The sequence below is a fragment of the Pseudophryne corroboree genome, chromosome 4 (genome assembly GCF_028390025.1).
Source record: "Pseudophryne corroboree isolate aPseCor3 chromosome 4, aPseCor3.hap2, whole genome shotgun sequence".
NCBI lineage: Eukaryota > Metazoa > Chordata > Amphibia > Anura > Myobatrachidae > Pseudophryne > Pseudophryne corroboree.
Window position 1 is genome coordinate 655,372,550 of NC_086447.1, and position 17,322 is coordinate 655,389,871.

The window sequence follows — 17,322 nt, forward strand, 5'->3', positions numbered from 1 at the left end:
AGACGATGCCGTTTGAATTATCCACGGCACCCCGGGCCTTTTACCAAGGTAATGGCCGAAAAGATGTTTCTTCAAAGAAAAAAGGCATCTAAATTATCCCTTACTTGGACGATATCCTGAAAAGGGCAAGTTCCAGAGAACAGTTGGAGGTCGGAAGAGCACTATCTAAAGTAGTTCTACGACAGCACGACTGGATTCTAAATATTCCAAGAATCGCAGCTGTTTTCCGACGATACGTCTGCTGTTCCTAGGAATGATTCTGGGCATAGTCCAGAAAAAGGTGTTCCTCCGGGAGGAAAAAGCCAAGGAGTTATTCGACCTAGTCAGAAACCTCCTAAAACCAGGCCAAGTATCAGTGCATCAATGCACAGGAGTCCTGGGAAAAATGGTGGCTTCTTACGAAGCGATTCCATTCGGCAGATCTCAGGGGATTTGCTGGACGAATGGTCCGGATCGCATTTTCAGATGCATCAGCGGATAATCCTGTCTCCAAGGACAAGGGTGTCTCTTCTGTGGGGGCTGCAGAGTGCTCATCTTTTAGAGGGCAGCACACTCAGCATTCAGGACTGTGTTCTGGGGACCACGGATACCAGCCTGAGAGGCTGGGGAGTAGTCACACAGGGAAAAAATTTCCAAGGAAGTGTGGTCAAGTCTGGAGACTTCTCTCCACATGAATATACTGGAGCTAAGGGCAATTTACAATGCTCTGAGCCTAGGAAGACTCCTGCTTCAAAGTCAACCGGTGCTGATCCAGTAGGACATCATCATGGCGGTCGCCCACGTTATCAGACGGGGCGACACAAGAAGCAGGAGGGCAATGACAGCAAGGATTCTTCGCTGGGCGGAAAATCATGTGATAACACTGTCAGCAGTGTTCATTCCGGGAGTGGGCAACTGGGAAGATTTTCTCAGCATAAATGAATTCCACCCGGAAAAGTGGAAACTTAATCTGGAAGTTTCCACATGATTGTAAACCGTTGGGAAAGACCAAAGGTGGTTATGATGGCGTCCCACCTGAAGCGCCAGGTCAAGAGACACTCAGGCAATAGCTGGGACGCTCTGGTAACACCGTCGGTGTACCAGTCGGTGTATGTGTTCCATCCTCTGCTTTTCATACCCAATGTATTGAAAATGATAGGAAGGAGAGGAGTAAGAACTATACTCGTGGCTCCGGTTTGGCCAAGAAGGACTTGGTTCCCGGAACTTCAAGAGATACTAAGAAGGGTCTTGATTCGGCAAGAACCGTGTCTGTTCCGGGACTTACCGCAGCTGCGTTGACGCCAAGGCGGGTGAACGCCGGATCCTAAGGGAAAGAGGCATTCCGGAAGAGGTCATCCCTACCCTGGTCAGAGCCAGGAAGGAGGTGACCGCACAACATTATCACCACTTAGGTGAAAATATGTGCCAGGGTGTGAGTCCAGGAAGGCTCCACGGAAGAATTTCAACTAGGTTAATTTCTACATTTCCTGCAAACAGGAGTGTCTATGGGTCTCAAATTGGGTCCATTAAGGTTCAAATTTCGGCCTGTTGATTTTCTTCCAGAAAGAAATTGGCTTCAGTTCCTGAAGTCCAGAAGTTGTTAAGGGAGTACTGCATATACAGCCCCTTTGATGTCTCCAGTGGCACTGGGCGATCTCAACGTAGTTTTGGGATTCCTAAAAAATCACATTTGTTTAAACAACTCAAATCTGTGGATTTGATATATCTCACATGGAAAATGACCATGCTGTTGGTCCTGGCCTCGGCCAGGCGAGTGTCAGAATTGGCGGCTTTTTCTCACAAAGCCATATCTGATTGTCCATTCGGACAGAGCAAAGCTGCGGACTCGTCCCCAGTTTCTCCTTAAGGTGGTGTCAGCGTTTCACCTGAACCAGCTTATTGTGGTACCTGCGGCTACTAGGGACTTGGAGGACTCCAAGTTGCTGGATGTTATCAGGGCCCTGAAAATATAGTTTCCAGGTTGGCTGGAGTCAGGAAATCTGACTTGCTGTTTATCCTGTATGCACCCAACAATGCTGGGTGCTTCTGCTTCTAAGCAGTCGATTGCTCGTGGGATTGGTAGCACAATTCAACTTGCACATTCTGTGGCAGGCCTGCCACAGTCTAAATCTGTTAAGGCCCATTCCACAAGGAAGGTGGGCTCATCTTGGGCGGCTGCCCGAGGGGTCTCGGCATTACAACTTTGCCGAGCAGCTACGTGGTCGGGGGAGAACACGTTTGTAAAATTCTACAAATTTGATACCCTGGCAAAAGAGGACCTGGAGTTCTCTCATTCGGTGCTGCAGAGTCATCCGCACTCTCCCGCCCGTTTGGGAGCTTTGGCATAATCCCCATGGTCCTTTCAGGAACCCCAGCATCCACAAGGACGATAGAGAAAATAAGAATTTACTTACCGATAATTCTATTTCTCGGAGTCCGTAGTGGATGCTGGGCGCCCATCCCAAGTGCGGATTATCTGCAATACTTGTACATAGTTATTGCTAACTAAATCGGGTTATTGTTGTTGTGAGCCATCTTTTCAGAGGCTCCGCTGTTATCATACTGTTAACTGGGTTCAGATCACAGGTTGTACAGTGTGATTGGTGTGGCTGGTATGAGTCTTACCCGGGATTCAAAATTCCTCCCTTATTGTGTACGCTCGTCCGGGCACAGTACCTAACTGGAGTCTGGAGGAGGGTCATAGGGGGAGGAGCCAGTGCACACCACCTGATCGGAAAGCTTTACTTTTTGTGCCCTGTCTCCTGCGGAGCCGCTATTCCCCATGGTCCTTTCAGGAACCCCAGCATCCACTACGGACTCCGAGAAATAGAATTATCGGTAAGTAAATTCTTATTTTTTCCCCCATCAGATGAATTAAATGAAGTGTGTGAAGAAGCGTGGGCTTTCCCTGATAAAAAATTGGTAATTCCTAAGAAGGTACTAATGGCGTTCCCTTTCCCGCCAGAGGATAGGTCACGTTGGGAAACACCCCCCAGGGTGGATAAAGCGCTCACACGTTTGTCTAAAAAGGTGGCACTACCGTCTCCGGATACGGCCGCCCTCAAGGAACCTGCTGATAGAAAGCAGGAGGCGATCCTGAAGTCTGTATATACACACTCAGGCATTATACTTAGGCCAGCTATTGCGTCAGCTTGGATGTGCAGTGCTGCCGCTGCGTGGTCAGATAAACTGTCAGAAAATATTGACACATTAGACAGAGACACGATCCTGTTAACCATAGACCATATAAAAGACTCAGTCTTATATATGAGAGATGCACAGAGGGAAATCTGCCGACTGGCATCTAAAGTAAGTGCATTGTCCATTTCTGCTAGGAGAGGCTTATGGACTCGCCAGTGGACAGGAGATGCAGATTCTAAAAAGCACATGGAAGTGTTGCCATATAAGGGTGAGGAATTATTTGGGGATGGTCTCTCGGTCCTAGTTTCCACAGCAACGTCTGGGAAGTCAGCATTTTTACCCCATGTCCCCTCACAGCCTAAGAAGGTGCCGTTTTATCAGGTTCAGTCCTTTCGGACCCAGAAAAACAGGCGGGTCCTTTCTGTCCAGAGGCAGAGGTAGGGGAAAAAGGCTGCAACAAACAGCAGGTTCCCAGGAGCAAAAGTCCTCCCCCGCTTCTTCTTCCAAGTCCGCCGCATGACGGTGGGGCTCCACAGGCGGAGCCAGGTACGGTGGGGGGTCGCCTCAAGAATTTCAGCGATCAGTGGGCTCGCTCACAGGTGGATCCCTGGATCCTGCAAATAGTATCTCAGGGGTACAAACTGGAATTCGAGGCGTCCCCACCCCACCGGTTCCTAAAATCTGCCTTGCCGATTGCTACCTCAGACAGGGAGGCGGTGCTAGCGGCAATTCACAAGCTGTATTCCCAGCAGGTGATAATCAAGGTACCCCTACTTCAACAAGGCCGGGGTTATTATTCCACACTATTTGTGGTACCGAAACCGGACGGTTCGGTGAGACCCATTTTAAATTTAAAATCCTTGAACACGTACATAAAAAAATTCAAGTTCAAGATGGAATCGCTCAGGGCGGTTATTGCAAGCCTGGACGAGGGGGATTACATGGTATCCCTGGACATCAAGGATGCTTACTTGCATGTTCCCATTTGCCATCCTCACCAGGAGTACCTCAGATTTGTGGTACAGGATTGCCATTACCAATTCCAGACGCTGCCGTTTGGCCTGTCCACGGCACCGAGGGTATTTACCAAGGTTATGGCGGAAATGATGATACTCCTTCGAAAAAAGGGAGTTTTAATTATCCCGTACTTGGACGATCTCCTAATAAAAGCGAGGTCCAAGGAACAGTTGTTGGTGGGAGTAGCACTATCTCAGGAGGTGCTGCACCAGCACGGCTGGATTCTGAATATCCCAAAGTCACAGCTGGTTCCGACGACACGGCTACTGTTCCTGGGTATGATTCTGGATACAGTCCAGAAGAAAGTGTTTCTCCCGGAGGAGAAAGCCAGGGAGTTGTCATCTCTAGTCAGAGACCTCCTGAAACCAAAACAGGTATCAGTGCATCGCTGCACACGGGTCCTGGGAAAGATGGTGGCTTCTTACGAAGCAATTCCCTTCGGCAGGTTCCATGCCAGAATCTTTCAGTGGGACCTGTTGGACCAGTGGTCCGGATCGCATCTTCAGATGCATCGCTTAATAACCCTGTCTCCAAGAACCAGGGTGTCTCTACTGTGGTGGCTGCAGAGTGCCCATCTTCTAGAGGGCCGCAGGTTCGGCATACAGGACTGGGTCCTGGTGACCACGGATGCCAGCCTTCGAGGCTGGGGGGCAGTCATACAGGGAAGAAACTTCCAAGGACTATGGTCGAGTCAGGAGACTTCCCTTCACATAAATATTCTGGAACTAAGGGCCATCTACAATGCCCTAAGTCAAGCAAGATCCCTGCTCCTACACAAGCCGGTGCTGATCCAGTCAGACAACATCACAGCAGTCGCCCATGTAAATCGACAGGGCGGCACAAGAAGCAGGATGGCGATGGCAGAAGCCACAAGAATTCTCCGATGGGCGGAGAATCATGTACTAGCACTGTCGGCAGTGTTCATTCCGGGAGTGGACAACTGGGAAGCAGACTTCCTCAGCAGACACGACCTCCACCCGGGAGAGTGGGGACTTCACCCAGAAGTCTTCCAGATGCTGGTAACCCGTTGGGAAAAACCACAGATGGACATGATGGCGTCCCGTCTCAACAAAAAGTTAAAAAGATATTGCGCCAGGTCAAGGGACCCTCAGGCGATAACTGTGGACGCTCTAGTGACACCGTGGGTGTACCAGTCGGTTTATGTGTTCCCTCCTCTGCCTCTCATACCAAAGGTATTGAGAATAATAAGAAAGCGAGGAGTAAACACAATTCTCGTGGTTCCGGATTGGCCAAGACGAGCGTGGTACCCGGAACTTCAAGAGATGCTCTCAGAGGACCCGTGGCCTCTACCGCTCAGACAGGACCTGATACAGCAGGGGCCCTGTCTGTTCCAAGACTTACCGCGGCTGCGTTTGACGGCATGGCGGTTGAACACCGGATCCTAAAGGAAAAGGGTATTCCGGAAGAAGTCATTCCTACGCTTATTAAGGCCAGGAAAGATGTTATGGCAACGCATTATCACCGCATATGGCGGAAATATGTTGCATGGTGCGAGGCCAATAAGGCCCCAACAGAGGAATTTCAACTAGGTCGATTTCTGCATTTCCTGCAAGCAGGAGTGGATATGGGCCTAAAACTAGGCTCCATTAAAGTACAGATCTCGGCTCTGTCGATTTTCTTTCAAAAAGAACTAGCTTCAGTACCTGAAGTTCAGACATTTGTGAAAGGAGTGCTGCATATTCAGCCCCCGTTTGTGCCTCCTGTGGCACCTTGGGATCTCAACGTGATGTTGAGTTTCTTAAAATCACATTGGTTTGAGCCACTAAAAACCGTGGATCTGAAATATCTCACGTGGAAAGTGGTCATGTTATTAGCCTTGGCTTCAGCCAGGCGAGTGTCAGAATTGGCGGCTTTATCATGTAAAAGCCCTTATCTGATTTTCCATATGGATAGGGCAGAGTTGAGGACTCGTCCCCAATTTCTCCCTAAGGTGGTGTCAGCGTTTCACCTGAACCAGCCTATTGTGGTGCCGGCGGCTACTAGTGAATTGGAGGACTCCAAGTTGCTAGACGTTGTCAGGGCCCTGAAAATATGTTTCCAGGACGGCTGGAGTCAGAAACTCTGACTCGCTGTTTATCCTGTATGCACCCAACAAGCTGGGTGCTCCTGCTTCTAAGCAGTCTATTGCTCGCTGGATTTGTAGTACAATTCAGCTTGCACATTCTGTGGCAGGCATACCACAGCCAAAATCTGTAAATGCCCATTCCACAAGGAAGGTGGGCTCTTCTTGGGCGGCTGCCCGAGGGGTCTCGGCTTTACAACTTTGCCGAGCAGCTACTTGGTCAGGGGCAAACACGTTTGCAAAATTCTACAAATTTGATACCCTGGCTGACTAGGACCTGGAGCTCTCTCATTCGGTGCTACAGAGTCATCCGCACTCTCCCGCCCGTTTGGGAGCTTTGGTATAATCCCCATGGTCCTTACGGAGTTCCCAGCATCCACTAGGACGTCAGAGAAAATAAGAATTTACTCACCGGTAATTCTATTTCTCGTAGTCCGTAGTGGATGCTGGGCGCCCATCCCAAGTGCGGATTGTCTGCAATACTTGTAAATAGTTATTGTTAACTAAAGGGTTATTGTTGAGCCATCTGTTGAGAGGCTCAGTTGTTTTTCATACTGTCAAACTGGATATAGTATCACGAGTTGTACGGTGTGATTGGTGTGGCTGGTAAGAGTCTTACCCGGGATTCTAAATCCTTCCTTATTATGTCAGCTCGTCCGGGCACAGTGTCCTAACTGAAGCTTGGAGGAGGGTCACAGTGGGAGGAGCCAGTGCACACCAGGTAGTCATAAATCTTTCTAGAGTGCCCAGCCTCCTTCGGAGCCCGCTATTCCCCATGGTCCTTACGGAGTTCCCAGCATCCACTACGGACTACGAGAAATAGAATTACCGGTGAGTAAATTCTTATTTTTTGCCATCTGATCCGATCACCATCAATTCCAGGTCCTGCCATTCGGCATAGCCACAGCTCTGCGCGTTTTCACCAAAATTATTTCTGTAGTTGCAAGCTTGCTGTGCAATTAAGGTATCACTATTGTACCTTTATTTAGCATATCTGCTTGTGAAAACCAATTCAGTTTCACTGTTACAAATCACCTAGATTGCATGGTACTAGTACTTCAGGATCACGGTTGGATCCTGAATTTCTAAAGGACCAACCTGATACCTTGTCAGCGCTTTCTGTACTTGGGGGATAGACCCTGGAGAACTTGGTTATGAAAGTACTGTCGGTGCCTTGTTTATCGATCATGTGCATGAAGTTGTTTGGCGCAGTGTCTCCACCTTTGGACTTGTGTTCAACATCTTTCTCGTCACAGTTTCTTGTTCTGTCTGACAGCATTCGTCCATCTCTTTATTGGTAGCTGGTTTCCGGTCATACTTGGTCATTCCGGTTTTCATCATTGTGACCATGGACGCAAGTCTCCTACGTTGGGGTGTCGTGATATTCCATCTCCAGATACAAGGCTTCCGGTCACCATCGGAGATAGCGCTTCTAATAAATGCGCTTGAGCTCCAAGCCACCTTTTTGGCTTTTGGGAACACAATCTGTTGTGCGTGGTCAGTCAAACAAGGCCTCAGCAGTGGCATATATAAATCATCAAGGAGGCACAAAGAGTGTGGGAACAATGGAGGAGGCGGCCTAAATTCTTTCCTTGACAGAGGCCTTTGTGCCGGCACTCTCGGCAGGGTTGGAAAATTGAGAAGCAGAGTTCCTTAGCAGAACCACTTTTTCCTGGGGGAGTGATCTCTCCATCCAGAGATTTTACAGCACTTGGTTCGGAAGTGGGGTCTTCCGCAGGTGGACCTTTTGCCCACTTGACACAACTTCAAGGTTCCACAGTCTTTTGTGTGAGATCCAGGACCTGATGGGTTTTGTGGTGGATGCCATGAATGTTCTGAAGGATTTTCATCTTCCTTATGTTTCCTCCGATCCCAGTGTTGCCTCGGGCACTCAAGCAGATGAACAGGTGACTAATTCTAGTGGTTCCAGACTAGCAGCGCTGGTTTCTGTACCCTGATGTTATGTTTGTAGGTCCTGGGTGTCATCTTTCAGTACGACCAGACCTGCTGTGAAAGGGTCTGTTTTACATGACGACCTTCCTCTGTTGGATTTAGCGGTCTGTCTTTTGAGACCAAGCTTTTAAAGACTATAAAGGGTTTTCTCTCTCGTGGTGCATATTATGCTGCAGCCCCGGAAACCTGTTTAGTCAAGCAATTACCACAAGGTATGTAAACTCTGCATCTTGTGGTGTGAACAGAAAAAGGCTTCATGCCTCCAAATTTCAGGCTGTCAATTTTCCAGCAGTGTCTGACCCTCTTCCAGAGGTTCCACCCTTATTGCAATATGGTGCATGTTCAACCACCATTTTGTCTGTAGATAGCATCGTGGGATCTTAATCTGGCCCTTTCTGCTCTAAAGCAGGCTTCGTTTGAAGCTTTGGATTCAGCAGACCTTCAGTTATTTGCTTGGAAACTGGTTTTCCTTTGGGCCATTTCCTAAGCTCGGTGTGTTCAGGCCACGTTTTCTCCACGACAATATAGCGGGTTCCTACGATCCAGCCAAAAGTTGTTTCAGCTTTCCACTTAAACCAGGAAATTGTCTTTCCAGTTTTTCCTCCATCGGGGACTTCCCATGATGATATAGTTCGAGCTACGCGTATTTACTTGGACAGGACTTCTGTCCACCGCACAGATTCTCTGCTTGCTCTTTATAATGTACGGTAACTTAGTTGGTCGGAAGCAATGCAGACCATTGTGTGTTGGGTCAGCTCCATCTTTACTCTGGCCTATTTTACTGTGGCACCCGACCTGTCCTCTGTCCACATGTTTGCTCATTATCTTGTTTTTGCCTCTGGCGATGCAAACTTTGGGTGGAGAGTACTCTGGTAAGGCAGCCTGAGCGTTCCCTGTCCTGGGTGTGGCAGATGAACATCTCGTAGTCCAGTGTCCACCAGCCCAGATGAAAGAAGAGGATTTTTGGTAACTTACCATTAAATCTTTTTCTCTGAATCAGGCTGGGGGACTCTGCATTCCCTCCTGTCATGTTGTCATGTGGTGTTTTGTTCTTTAACATCTTTTCTCTGCTAGTTTGTTTTATTATTCTGTTTCACTTGGTTACTTCTTCCATTTACCAGACTCCTTTTAAAGTAGTACTGGCATGCTGGGGTTGCAGAGGGGGTATGTAGTTGGAATTCCAACGTAGATACCTGTGGTCAGAATACCGGCGCTGGAATCCTGACGACGCTGAGAATAGCAACGCTAAAAATCCCAAACAGAAGTATGCCGTGGAGGTGTAGGGTTCACTTGCGCTAGGGGGAGGGTTAGGCACTAGAAGGATTAGGGTTAGGCTATGGAAGGTGTGGGTTAGGGTTGCGCTGCTGGTAGGGAGGGTTAAGGATAGGCTGCAGGGTGGGTTAGCTTACCTTTTTAAAAAGTGTTGGGATGCCACTATCTGTACTCTGACTTTCTGCATCCTCCCTGCCTGGATCTCATACCCAGCCCGTAGAGGGTAGGATTTTAAGATTTAAAGCTACAGTTTGTAATTTACTGTTCCGTTCTTGTAGTCCCCATTCTAGAATCCCATGGTCCAGGGTCCCCCAACTTGATTCAAAATAAAGGATTCAGTTGTAAGAAACCAAAAATCCTTTTTCTCCATGAACCTAAGTGATGGGTACTTGTTTTGTTCTGAGCAATGCTGTTATTTGTTGGCTTTTCTTACTGAATTTAAAGTTTAACCCTGATGGTGCATTTTAATTTTTCTCTGCAGAAAGCAAAGGCCTTGGCTGCAAGCGCAGCTTTTATTGCACATACTCCTCAATCTATACTAAGGTCCACTCCTCTAGCTTCTCCTTCTGTATCTCCCGGGAGATCGGTTGCGCCTTCTTTGCAATCCAAGGAAACCAAAATCTCTTTTATGGATCAAATTAATATAAAATATACCAAAGGGGTAAGTATGTTAATATGCTGTATATAGCAAACATTCAAAATGAAAATGACTGAGAGAATTGAAATGAATTAGTTTCCCTGTGTGTCTCGTGCTCAAAGTCCTGTATTAATTAGAAGTACTCTATTTTACCACAACAGATTTTAACACCTGATCGAGATCTGCCAACATCCTCCCCTAAACGGAAATATTCCCAAGATAATTCTTGGGCAGAGAGCTTGGCAACATTTACACACAACACTTTCACAAAAGACAGCGAGGAAATGGATGTGTCTTCATCTGTTGTCCAGGATGAGAGCCCAAGTCAAATAGAGGCCACTAAAGATGCAAGCAATGTGTCTGCAAAGTCTGATCAGACAACGTTGGAGTATCATGATGCTGCCACACCTGAGGACTTGGAAGTCATGGAACCAGAAGAGAGAGGTATGTTGTTGTGTTGGATTTTTCTTTTCTTCTTCTTTGAGCGGTATTCAATTGTTATATTGCGTCCGATCTTCCGTCTAAAGTGACTTGAGATAGTGGGGCATTACTCAGTTGATCTTTTTTATCTCTGCTAACCCTGACTAAATTAATGGGCGTGACGCGAAAAGTCCCATTTGGGCTCCCAAGCTGCTTTTTTCAGCTCACTACCTCAGGGGACAATTGAATGCTGTCCTTTATAAGCTCTAGTTTAGTGTGTTTAACCCTTCTGTTTTGTTCTGAGCACATCTTCAAACTAATCATTTTAACCGAATAAAGAAATATGCCTACGGTTGGAAATGTAATTTATTTTATCCAAGATGGAGAACTCTGGACCATGGGGTTGCTTGAGTGGACTGTAGGAGCTAGCACTTAGAATAGTATAACATTAAGAGTAGCTCCTCCCATCTGCAACCCATGGTCTTTCACTGTTTAAGTGCCCATGTAAGCTGGGCTGTTTTCATTAGCGGCCCTGTGATTTTAGATAATTTTTTATATTTGTAAAGCTTCTGAAATTTTTAGGTAGTATGTGATGTATGCTGCACACATAATGAGATCTGGCAGCTATGAAGATCAGCACTGCCACCAGTCTACTGGAGAAGTGAACTGTGTTCACTCCCTGACTCCCCCTGATCAGGATCCATTCCAGAGCCCACCTCTACTCTCAGCCGGCTGACTCTTGCCCTTCTAGAGGTTGCCATGCCGGCTCAGCATGGCGCCACCATCTTGCGGGTTAAGCCAAGGCACCCCTCTTTATAAAATGAGGAGTGCGTGTGAGGTCAGGTACCCTAGGATTCCTGTAAACTGGGGCTGCACTCATTGATTTCTCTGTTAAAGAAAGGTCACTCGTGTTTGTGCCCACGTGATTTAGCTTAGCTGATTGTGTTGTCTGCAGCTGCCTGTGTGCAAGCAAACTGAGCTCTTCAGACCTAGCTATGTGGAGTTTGTTGGTTCTCCCCATGCTTCCTTGGGAGACAGACAAGGTGCAGGAATTGTCACCTTACTTTCTTGATGCCGGGATCCAGCCCAAGGAGGATTATGCCCCCCCCCCCCCCTTCCCTTACATTGAGGGGGTTGTCAGATTCTTCTCCTGTTCCATTTTATGTGTTAGCCTGTAAAAACAATCTGTATCTTGTGCTTCTGGTCTGTGCTATTCTCATTCAGAAGTAATGTGCAACTGTAGACATATATACAGTATATTCTATTGTACTCGGACTGCTTGCGTTTTTAGGTCTCTACGGAGGGCATAGACACAGGAGCCAGGTGCAAGTAACCATGGAATTGATGGGTATACTGAGCTTCAGGTAACTCAGTGTCCTTTATTATGGTATCTGGCATATGTGTCTCTTTCTCCTTTGCTGTAAACCACTGCTGAGGCTCAGCCTGCAGTCATATTGTACTGGGTCTCAGGTATATAAAATAAAGTCCAGAACTGCTGGACGGAGTTTCGTGCAGTATTCAGTTTCATAGAGCATTTGTTGAGGAAGGTTTAGATGTATGATACATTAATTTATGACAAAAGGGATCTAAACAGTGACTATTTCAGTGAGAGAAGAATAGTTTTTGCTGCGGGGTACACTGGGCTCCACAAGGATTGGATAATGGGGTGTAGAGTAGGATCTTGATCCGAGGCACCAACAGGCTCAAAGCTTTGACTGTTCCCAGAATGCACAGCGCCGCCTCCTATATCACCCCGCCTCCCAGCACAGGAGCTCAGTTTTGTAACTTGGTGCAGCAGTAAGCAGGCACTTAACAGTGGGGCTGCTACAAGCAGCCCAAAGAAAAGCTTTTTATGAGGTAAAAAGTGAAGACTTCAAGGGCAGCAGCGGTGGTAAATGTCTTGTGACATTCACTGCTGCAGCTCCAGCTCTCCCCAGCGGCGCTGTACACTCCCGAGCCCTGGTTGCCGGGTACCTACAGCGGAGGCTCCGGTTTTCTTCACATTAGACACACACGGCTGGGGCTCGTAAGTGGGTCCCGCTTGCGGGACCCGGTCTTTATCGCGATCCGGCGCGGTCAGTAGGAGGTGGGCTGCGCGCGCTGGCGGTGGACACTGTGGCAGTACAGGCGATCCCACTAGATCACCAGGGCATGGGCGCAGGTCAGGTTTTCTCTCTAAACCAATTCTTATATCGCCCACAGTACCCAGTGGTTTTGCCAGCAGAGGGGATAAGGCTTAGACCTGAAGCCCTTCCCCCTGCCTCAGGGCGCCATTTCTAGCAAGTGTTCCCGCCCTGGAGCTGCATATCTGTCTTTTCCTCACTCCCTGTCAGTGTCTGCGGCGCTATTATCCCTCAGCTCACTGTTCCTGGGACTGCTTGGGCAAATCCTCCTATGTAAAGCCGCCTGGTTGTCAGCGCTGTGCCTTTACATGACACTTAAGTATTCTACCTGCCTTTTTAGACAGTGATAGTTAAGAAAGAGTGCACTTAGTCAGGGTTTTATAGTACAATTACCCTGTGATATACATCCAGTTCTTACTGTGTACTGTTATATCTATTGTTATATAGCTGTGTAAGCTAGTCCAGTGCAGAATTATTGTCAGTAATAACCTCTGCATTGTACAAACTGTGACTTTCTGTGTGTGCATTTGATAGCTGAGTGGTGTCCATTTTGTGTCTTTCACTCAACCTGCTATCCCTATATTCCATAACCTGAGGGGGCTTGGTGCGTCAGGTGTTATTTAATATAGGATTTTCACAAAGATATACTGTATTACGTATTTTTCTTTGATTTAGTCACCATATTTCTCCTTTATCTCTGCTAGTGCTGACTACACTGCACAGGGGTTTGGGTTCAGAGGTATAGTGCTGCTGATAATTGTACTGTGTTAACCTCATACTGCAAGTTATATCATGTCTGCTTCTGAGGGTAACGGTTCTGGGGCTGAACACACTGCTGGTGTTGCTGACGTCACGGGGCCATATGAGGAGAATATAGCAGCTCTGGTTCTAGGGGCTCCTTGCCCCCCAGTGGGACTGTGGCAACGGAGGCACATACTGACCCACCGTGGGCCGCTTTTTCCACGCTTCTGCATACGCTAGTTCATAAACAAACTCCACCTATGGGACCCCCAATGCCGGTACAACCGTATGTGGTCCTTGCAGCTAACCCACCGTGGGCGGACGATTTATCTGCTCAATGAAAGAAGTTGAACCAGTCCTTGACTACTAAAAAGTCTGACCAACGCTCGCCTAAGTCCAAGTGGTCCTCTAAGCGAGCACTTATCTCCTCACAATCCACTGCTGTCACTGACACCTTGTCTGATGAAGACTGCACATTTACTGACCCCTAAGGTTCTGACTCGGATACGGCTGATGGGGAGGATAGTTCACATGTGGATGTTCCTGATCTTTTGGAGGCTATTAAATTTAATTCTGCAGATTACGGATGATCCCGAGCCATCCGTCCCTCCTAAGAAACCAGATAGGTTCAAGCGTCAGAAGGTGGTTAAGCAAGTTTTACCTCACTCTGACCACCCAGTGGATATACGTCAGGAACCCTGGGAAATCCCGGGTACGAAGTTTGTGCCTCAAAAGAAGATGCTGGCTCGCTATTCCCTCGCGCCAGAGCGGTCTAAAAATTGGGAAACGTCTCCTCCAGTAGACTCACATGTGGCTAGGATGGTGGTTTCCTCAGCTCTGCCTGTCACTACCGTCACGTCTCTAAAAGAGCCTACGGATAAACGTGTGGAGGGTAATCTGAAAGTGATTTACACCCTCACGGGTGCTGCACAACGGCCCAATATTGCGGTTACATGGGCTGCAGAGGCTATTGTAGCATGGGCCTTGGAGTTAGAAGCTGAAATCTCTTCTGACCATGCTAGACAATGCTTGTCATATATTGTCACAGCTTCTCGCTATATTAAAGAGGCGGCTTCGGATGCCAGTATCCTAGCAGCCAAGGCCTCTACTACGTCAGTCTTGGCTCGCCGGATATTGTGGCTGAGATCCTGGTCTGTGGATCTGGACTCTAGAAAAACCCTGGAGGTACTCCCTTTCAAGGAAGATATTCTGTTTGGGGAGGACTTAAATAAGATTGTGGCTGACATGGCTACTGCCAAAACTGCCTGTCTGCCTAATACCGCGCCTTCTGTGTCGAAGGCTAAAGGTATGTCCTTTCACCCCTTTCGTCCTTCAGGTAAAGCAAAAGGTCAGGCGGGCCTGCTTATGGTACATAAGCAGGCCCACACTTCCAAACCTGGTAAGCCGAATCCCAAAAGAGCCTGGGCTGCCCGTCAGCCAGATGCCAAGACCGATAAGCCTGCCGCATGACGGGGCGGGCCTCCCCCTAGGGGATCCCAGGGTGGGGGGCCGGCTTCTAGGGTATACCCAGGAATGGTTGCAGACCACTTCAGATGCCTGGGTACGGGAAGTCGTCACTCGAGGTTACGCCATAGCCTTCAAATACCGACCCCCTCATCGATTTTGCCAGACAGACGTCCCTTTGGACCAGACAAAGGCAATAACTCTACACTCGGTGGTACAGACTCTCCTGGATACAGGAGTCGTAGTACAGGTGCCTCTTGTGCAGAGGAGCCGGGGGTACTATTCTCCGCTAGACCCATTCTAGTCCCAAAACCGAATGGGTCCTCCCGGCCCATTCTCAACCTCAAGGCATTGAACAGGTTTGTGAAGGTTTCCAAGTTCCGTATGGAAACCCTTCGCTCTCTAGTTCTGGCCTTGGGGACTACATGGTCTCCCTGGACATACAGAATGCTTACCTGCATAATCCTATAGCAGTGTCTCATCAACAATACCTGAGGTTCGCTATTGGCAACCTTCATTACCAGTTTCGGGCGTTACCTTTTGGTTTAACAACGGCTCCGCGTGTCTTCACCAAAGTTATGGCGGTGATGACGGTGATACTCCGCCGTCAAGGGGTCAGGATACTGCCGTAACTGGACGACTTGTTAATCCTGGCAAATTCCCCAGATCTTCTCCTGCGTCATCTGGATATGCACCTGGGAGCTTTGTTGGACACTCACAACCAGAGGTTCTTCTTGTCTCAGGAGAAAGTCCTGAAGATTCAGGACAGGATTCGTTGCTTCCTTTCTCGTCCGCATGTGTCGATACATTCAGCAATGCAGGTGCTGGGCCTAATGGTATCAGCATTCGACATGGTGGAGTATGCTCAATTCCATTCTCGCCCCCTCCAGATGCTGATTCTAGCCAAGTGGGACGGCCTGCCTCACCGGATCAGATCTCAAATGATCCTCTTGACTCCGGAGGTCCGTCTGTCGCTACACTGGTGGCTCCGGGACCAACAATTGTGCAGGGGTTGTCCCTTATGGATTCTGTTGACGACGGATGCCAGTCTAAGAGGTTGGGGCGTGGTGCTGGAGCAACACTCTTCGGGGTCGGTGGACCAAGGAGGAGTCTCTCCTCCCGATCAACATTCTGGAATTGCGGGCGGTCTTCAGTGCGTTGAACCTGGCCCAGCATTTAAATCAGAACCGTCCTGTTCAAGTACAGTCGGACAACGCCACCACAGTGGCTTACATAAATCATCAAGGCGGCACTCAAAGCCGTTTGGCAATGAAGGAAGTCTCATGGATTCTACGTTGGGCAGAACGCCATCTTCCGGCCATATCGGCAATATTCATTCCGGGAGTCCTCAATTGGGAAGCGGACTTTCTCAGTCGTCAGGATGTGCATGGCGGCGAGTGGGGCCTCCATCCAGAAGTGTTTCAACTCCTCGTGGAAAAGTGGGGTCTTCCAGACGTGGGTCTGATGGCGTCTCGACACAATCACAAGGTTCCGGTCTTCGGAGCAAGGACAAGGGATCCTCAAGTAGCATTCGTGGATGCGCTGGCGGTGCCGTGGAGGTTTCGGCTGCCGTATGTGTTCCCTCTGGTGTCACTCCTGCCCAGGGTAATTCGGAAGTTCAAGCAAGAAAAATGAAATCTGCTTCTCATAGCTCCAGCGTGGCCCAGACGGCACTGGTTCTCAGACCTGCAGGGCCTATCGTCAGAGCGTCCAATTCTACTTCCATAACGCCCAGACCTCCTCGTTCAGGGCCCTTGTGTCTACCAGGACCTAACCCGGCTATCTTTGACGGCGTGGCTCTTGAAGCTTCCGTCTTGAGGGCTAAGGGGTTTTCTGAAGGGGTCATTAAACTATGTTGCGGGCCTGGAAACCGGCTTCTGCTCGGATTTATCATAGGGTCTGGCATTCCTACTTTGGTGCGCATCTAACAATTATGACGCTTCCAAGTTTAGTACAGCCAAACTTTTGGCTTTTCTGCAGCAAGGCCTAGATTTAGGTCTGCGTCTGGCCTCCCTCAAGGTTCATATTTCTGCTTTGTCTGTGTGGTTTCAGAGAAAAATTGCGACTTTACCTGATGTTCATACTTTCACTCAGGGTGTGTTGCATATCCAACCTCCCTATGTTCCGCCTGTGGCTCCTTGGGACTTGTCGGTGGTTTTGGAGGCGTTGCAGGAGCCTCCATTTGAACCTCTTGGTTCAGCTGACCTTAAGTGGCTTTCCCTTAAGGTGGTGTTCTTACTGGCTATTGCCTCTGCTAGAAGAGTGTCGGGTCTGGGTGCCTTGTCTTGTAGTTCCCCATATCTGATTTTTCACCGTGACAGGGCTGTTCTTAGGACTCGTCCCAGATATTTACCTTAGGTGGTTTCTTCGTTCCACCTTAATCAGGAGATTGTGGTTTCGGCCTTTGTCTCTCCTGATTTGTCTCCCAAAGAGCGGTCTTTGGATGTGGTACGGGCTCTCTGTATCTATGTGAAGAGAACTGCTTCTATTTG

At 48.5% G+C, this 17,322-nt stretch overlaps 1 protein-coding gene across 2 annotated transcripts in view; it reads left to right on the forward strand.

Moving 5' to 3' along the window:
- The window catches only part of AHCTF1 (AT-hook containing transcription factor 1), a 648,646-nt gene that overhangs the window by 552,525 nt on the left and 78,799 nt on the right, over positions 1–17,322 (forward strand). For both annotated transcript variants that reach the window (XM_063917783.1, XM_063917782.1), the window contains exons 28-29: positions 9,927–10,106; positions 10,244–10,526. In XM_063917783.1, coding sequence (XP_063773853.1) covers positions 9,927–10,106; positions 10,244–10,526 — 463 coding nt within the window. The remainder of the gene's footprint in view (positions 1–9,926; positions 10,107–10,243; positions 10,527–17,322) is intronic.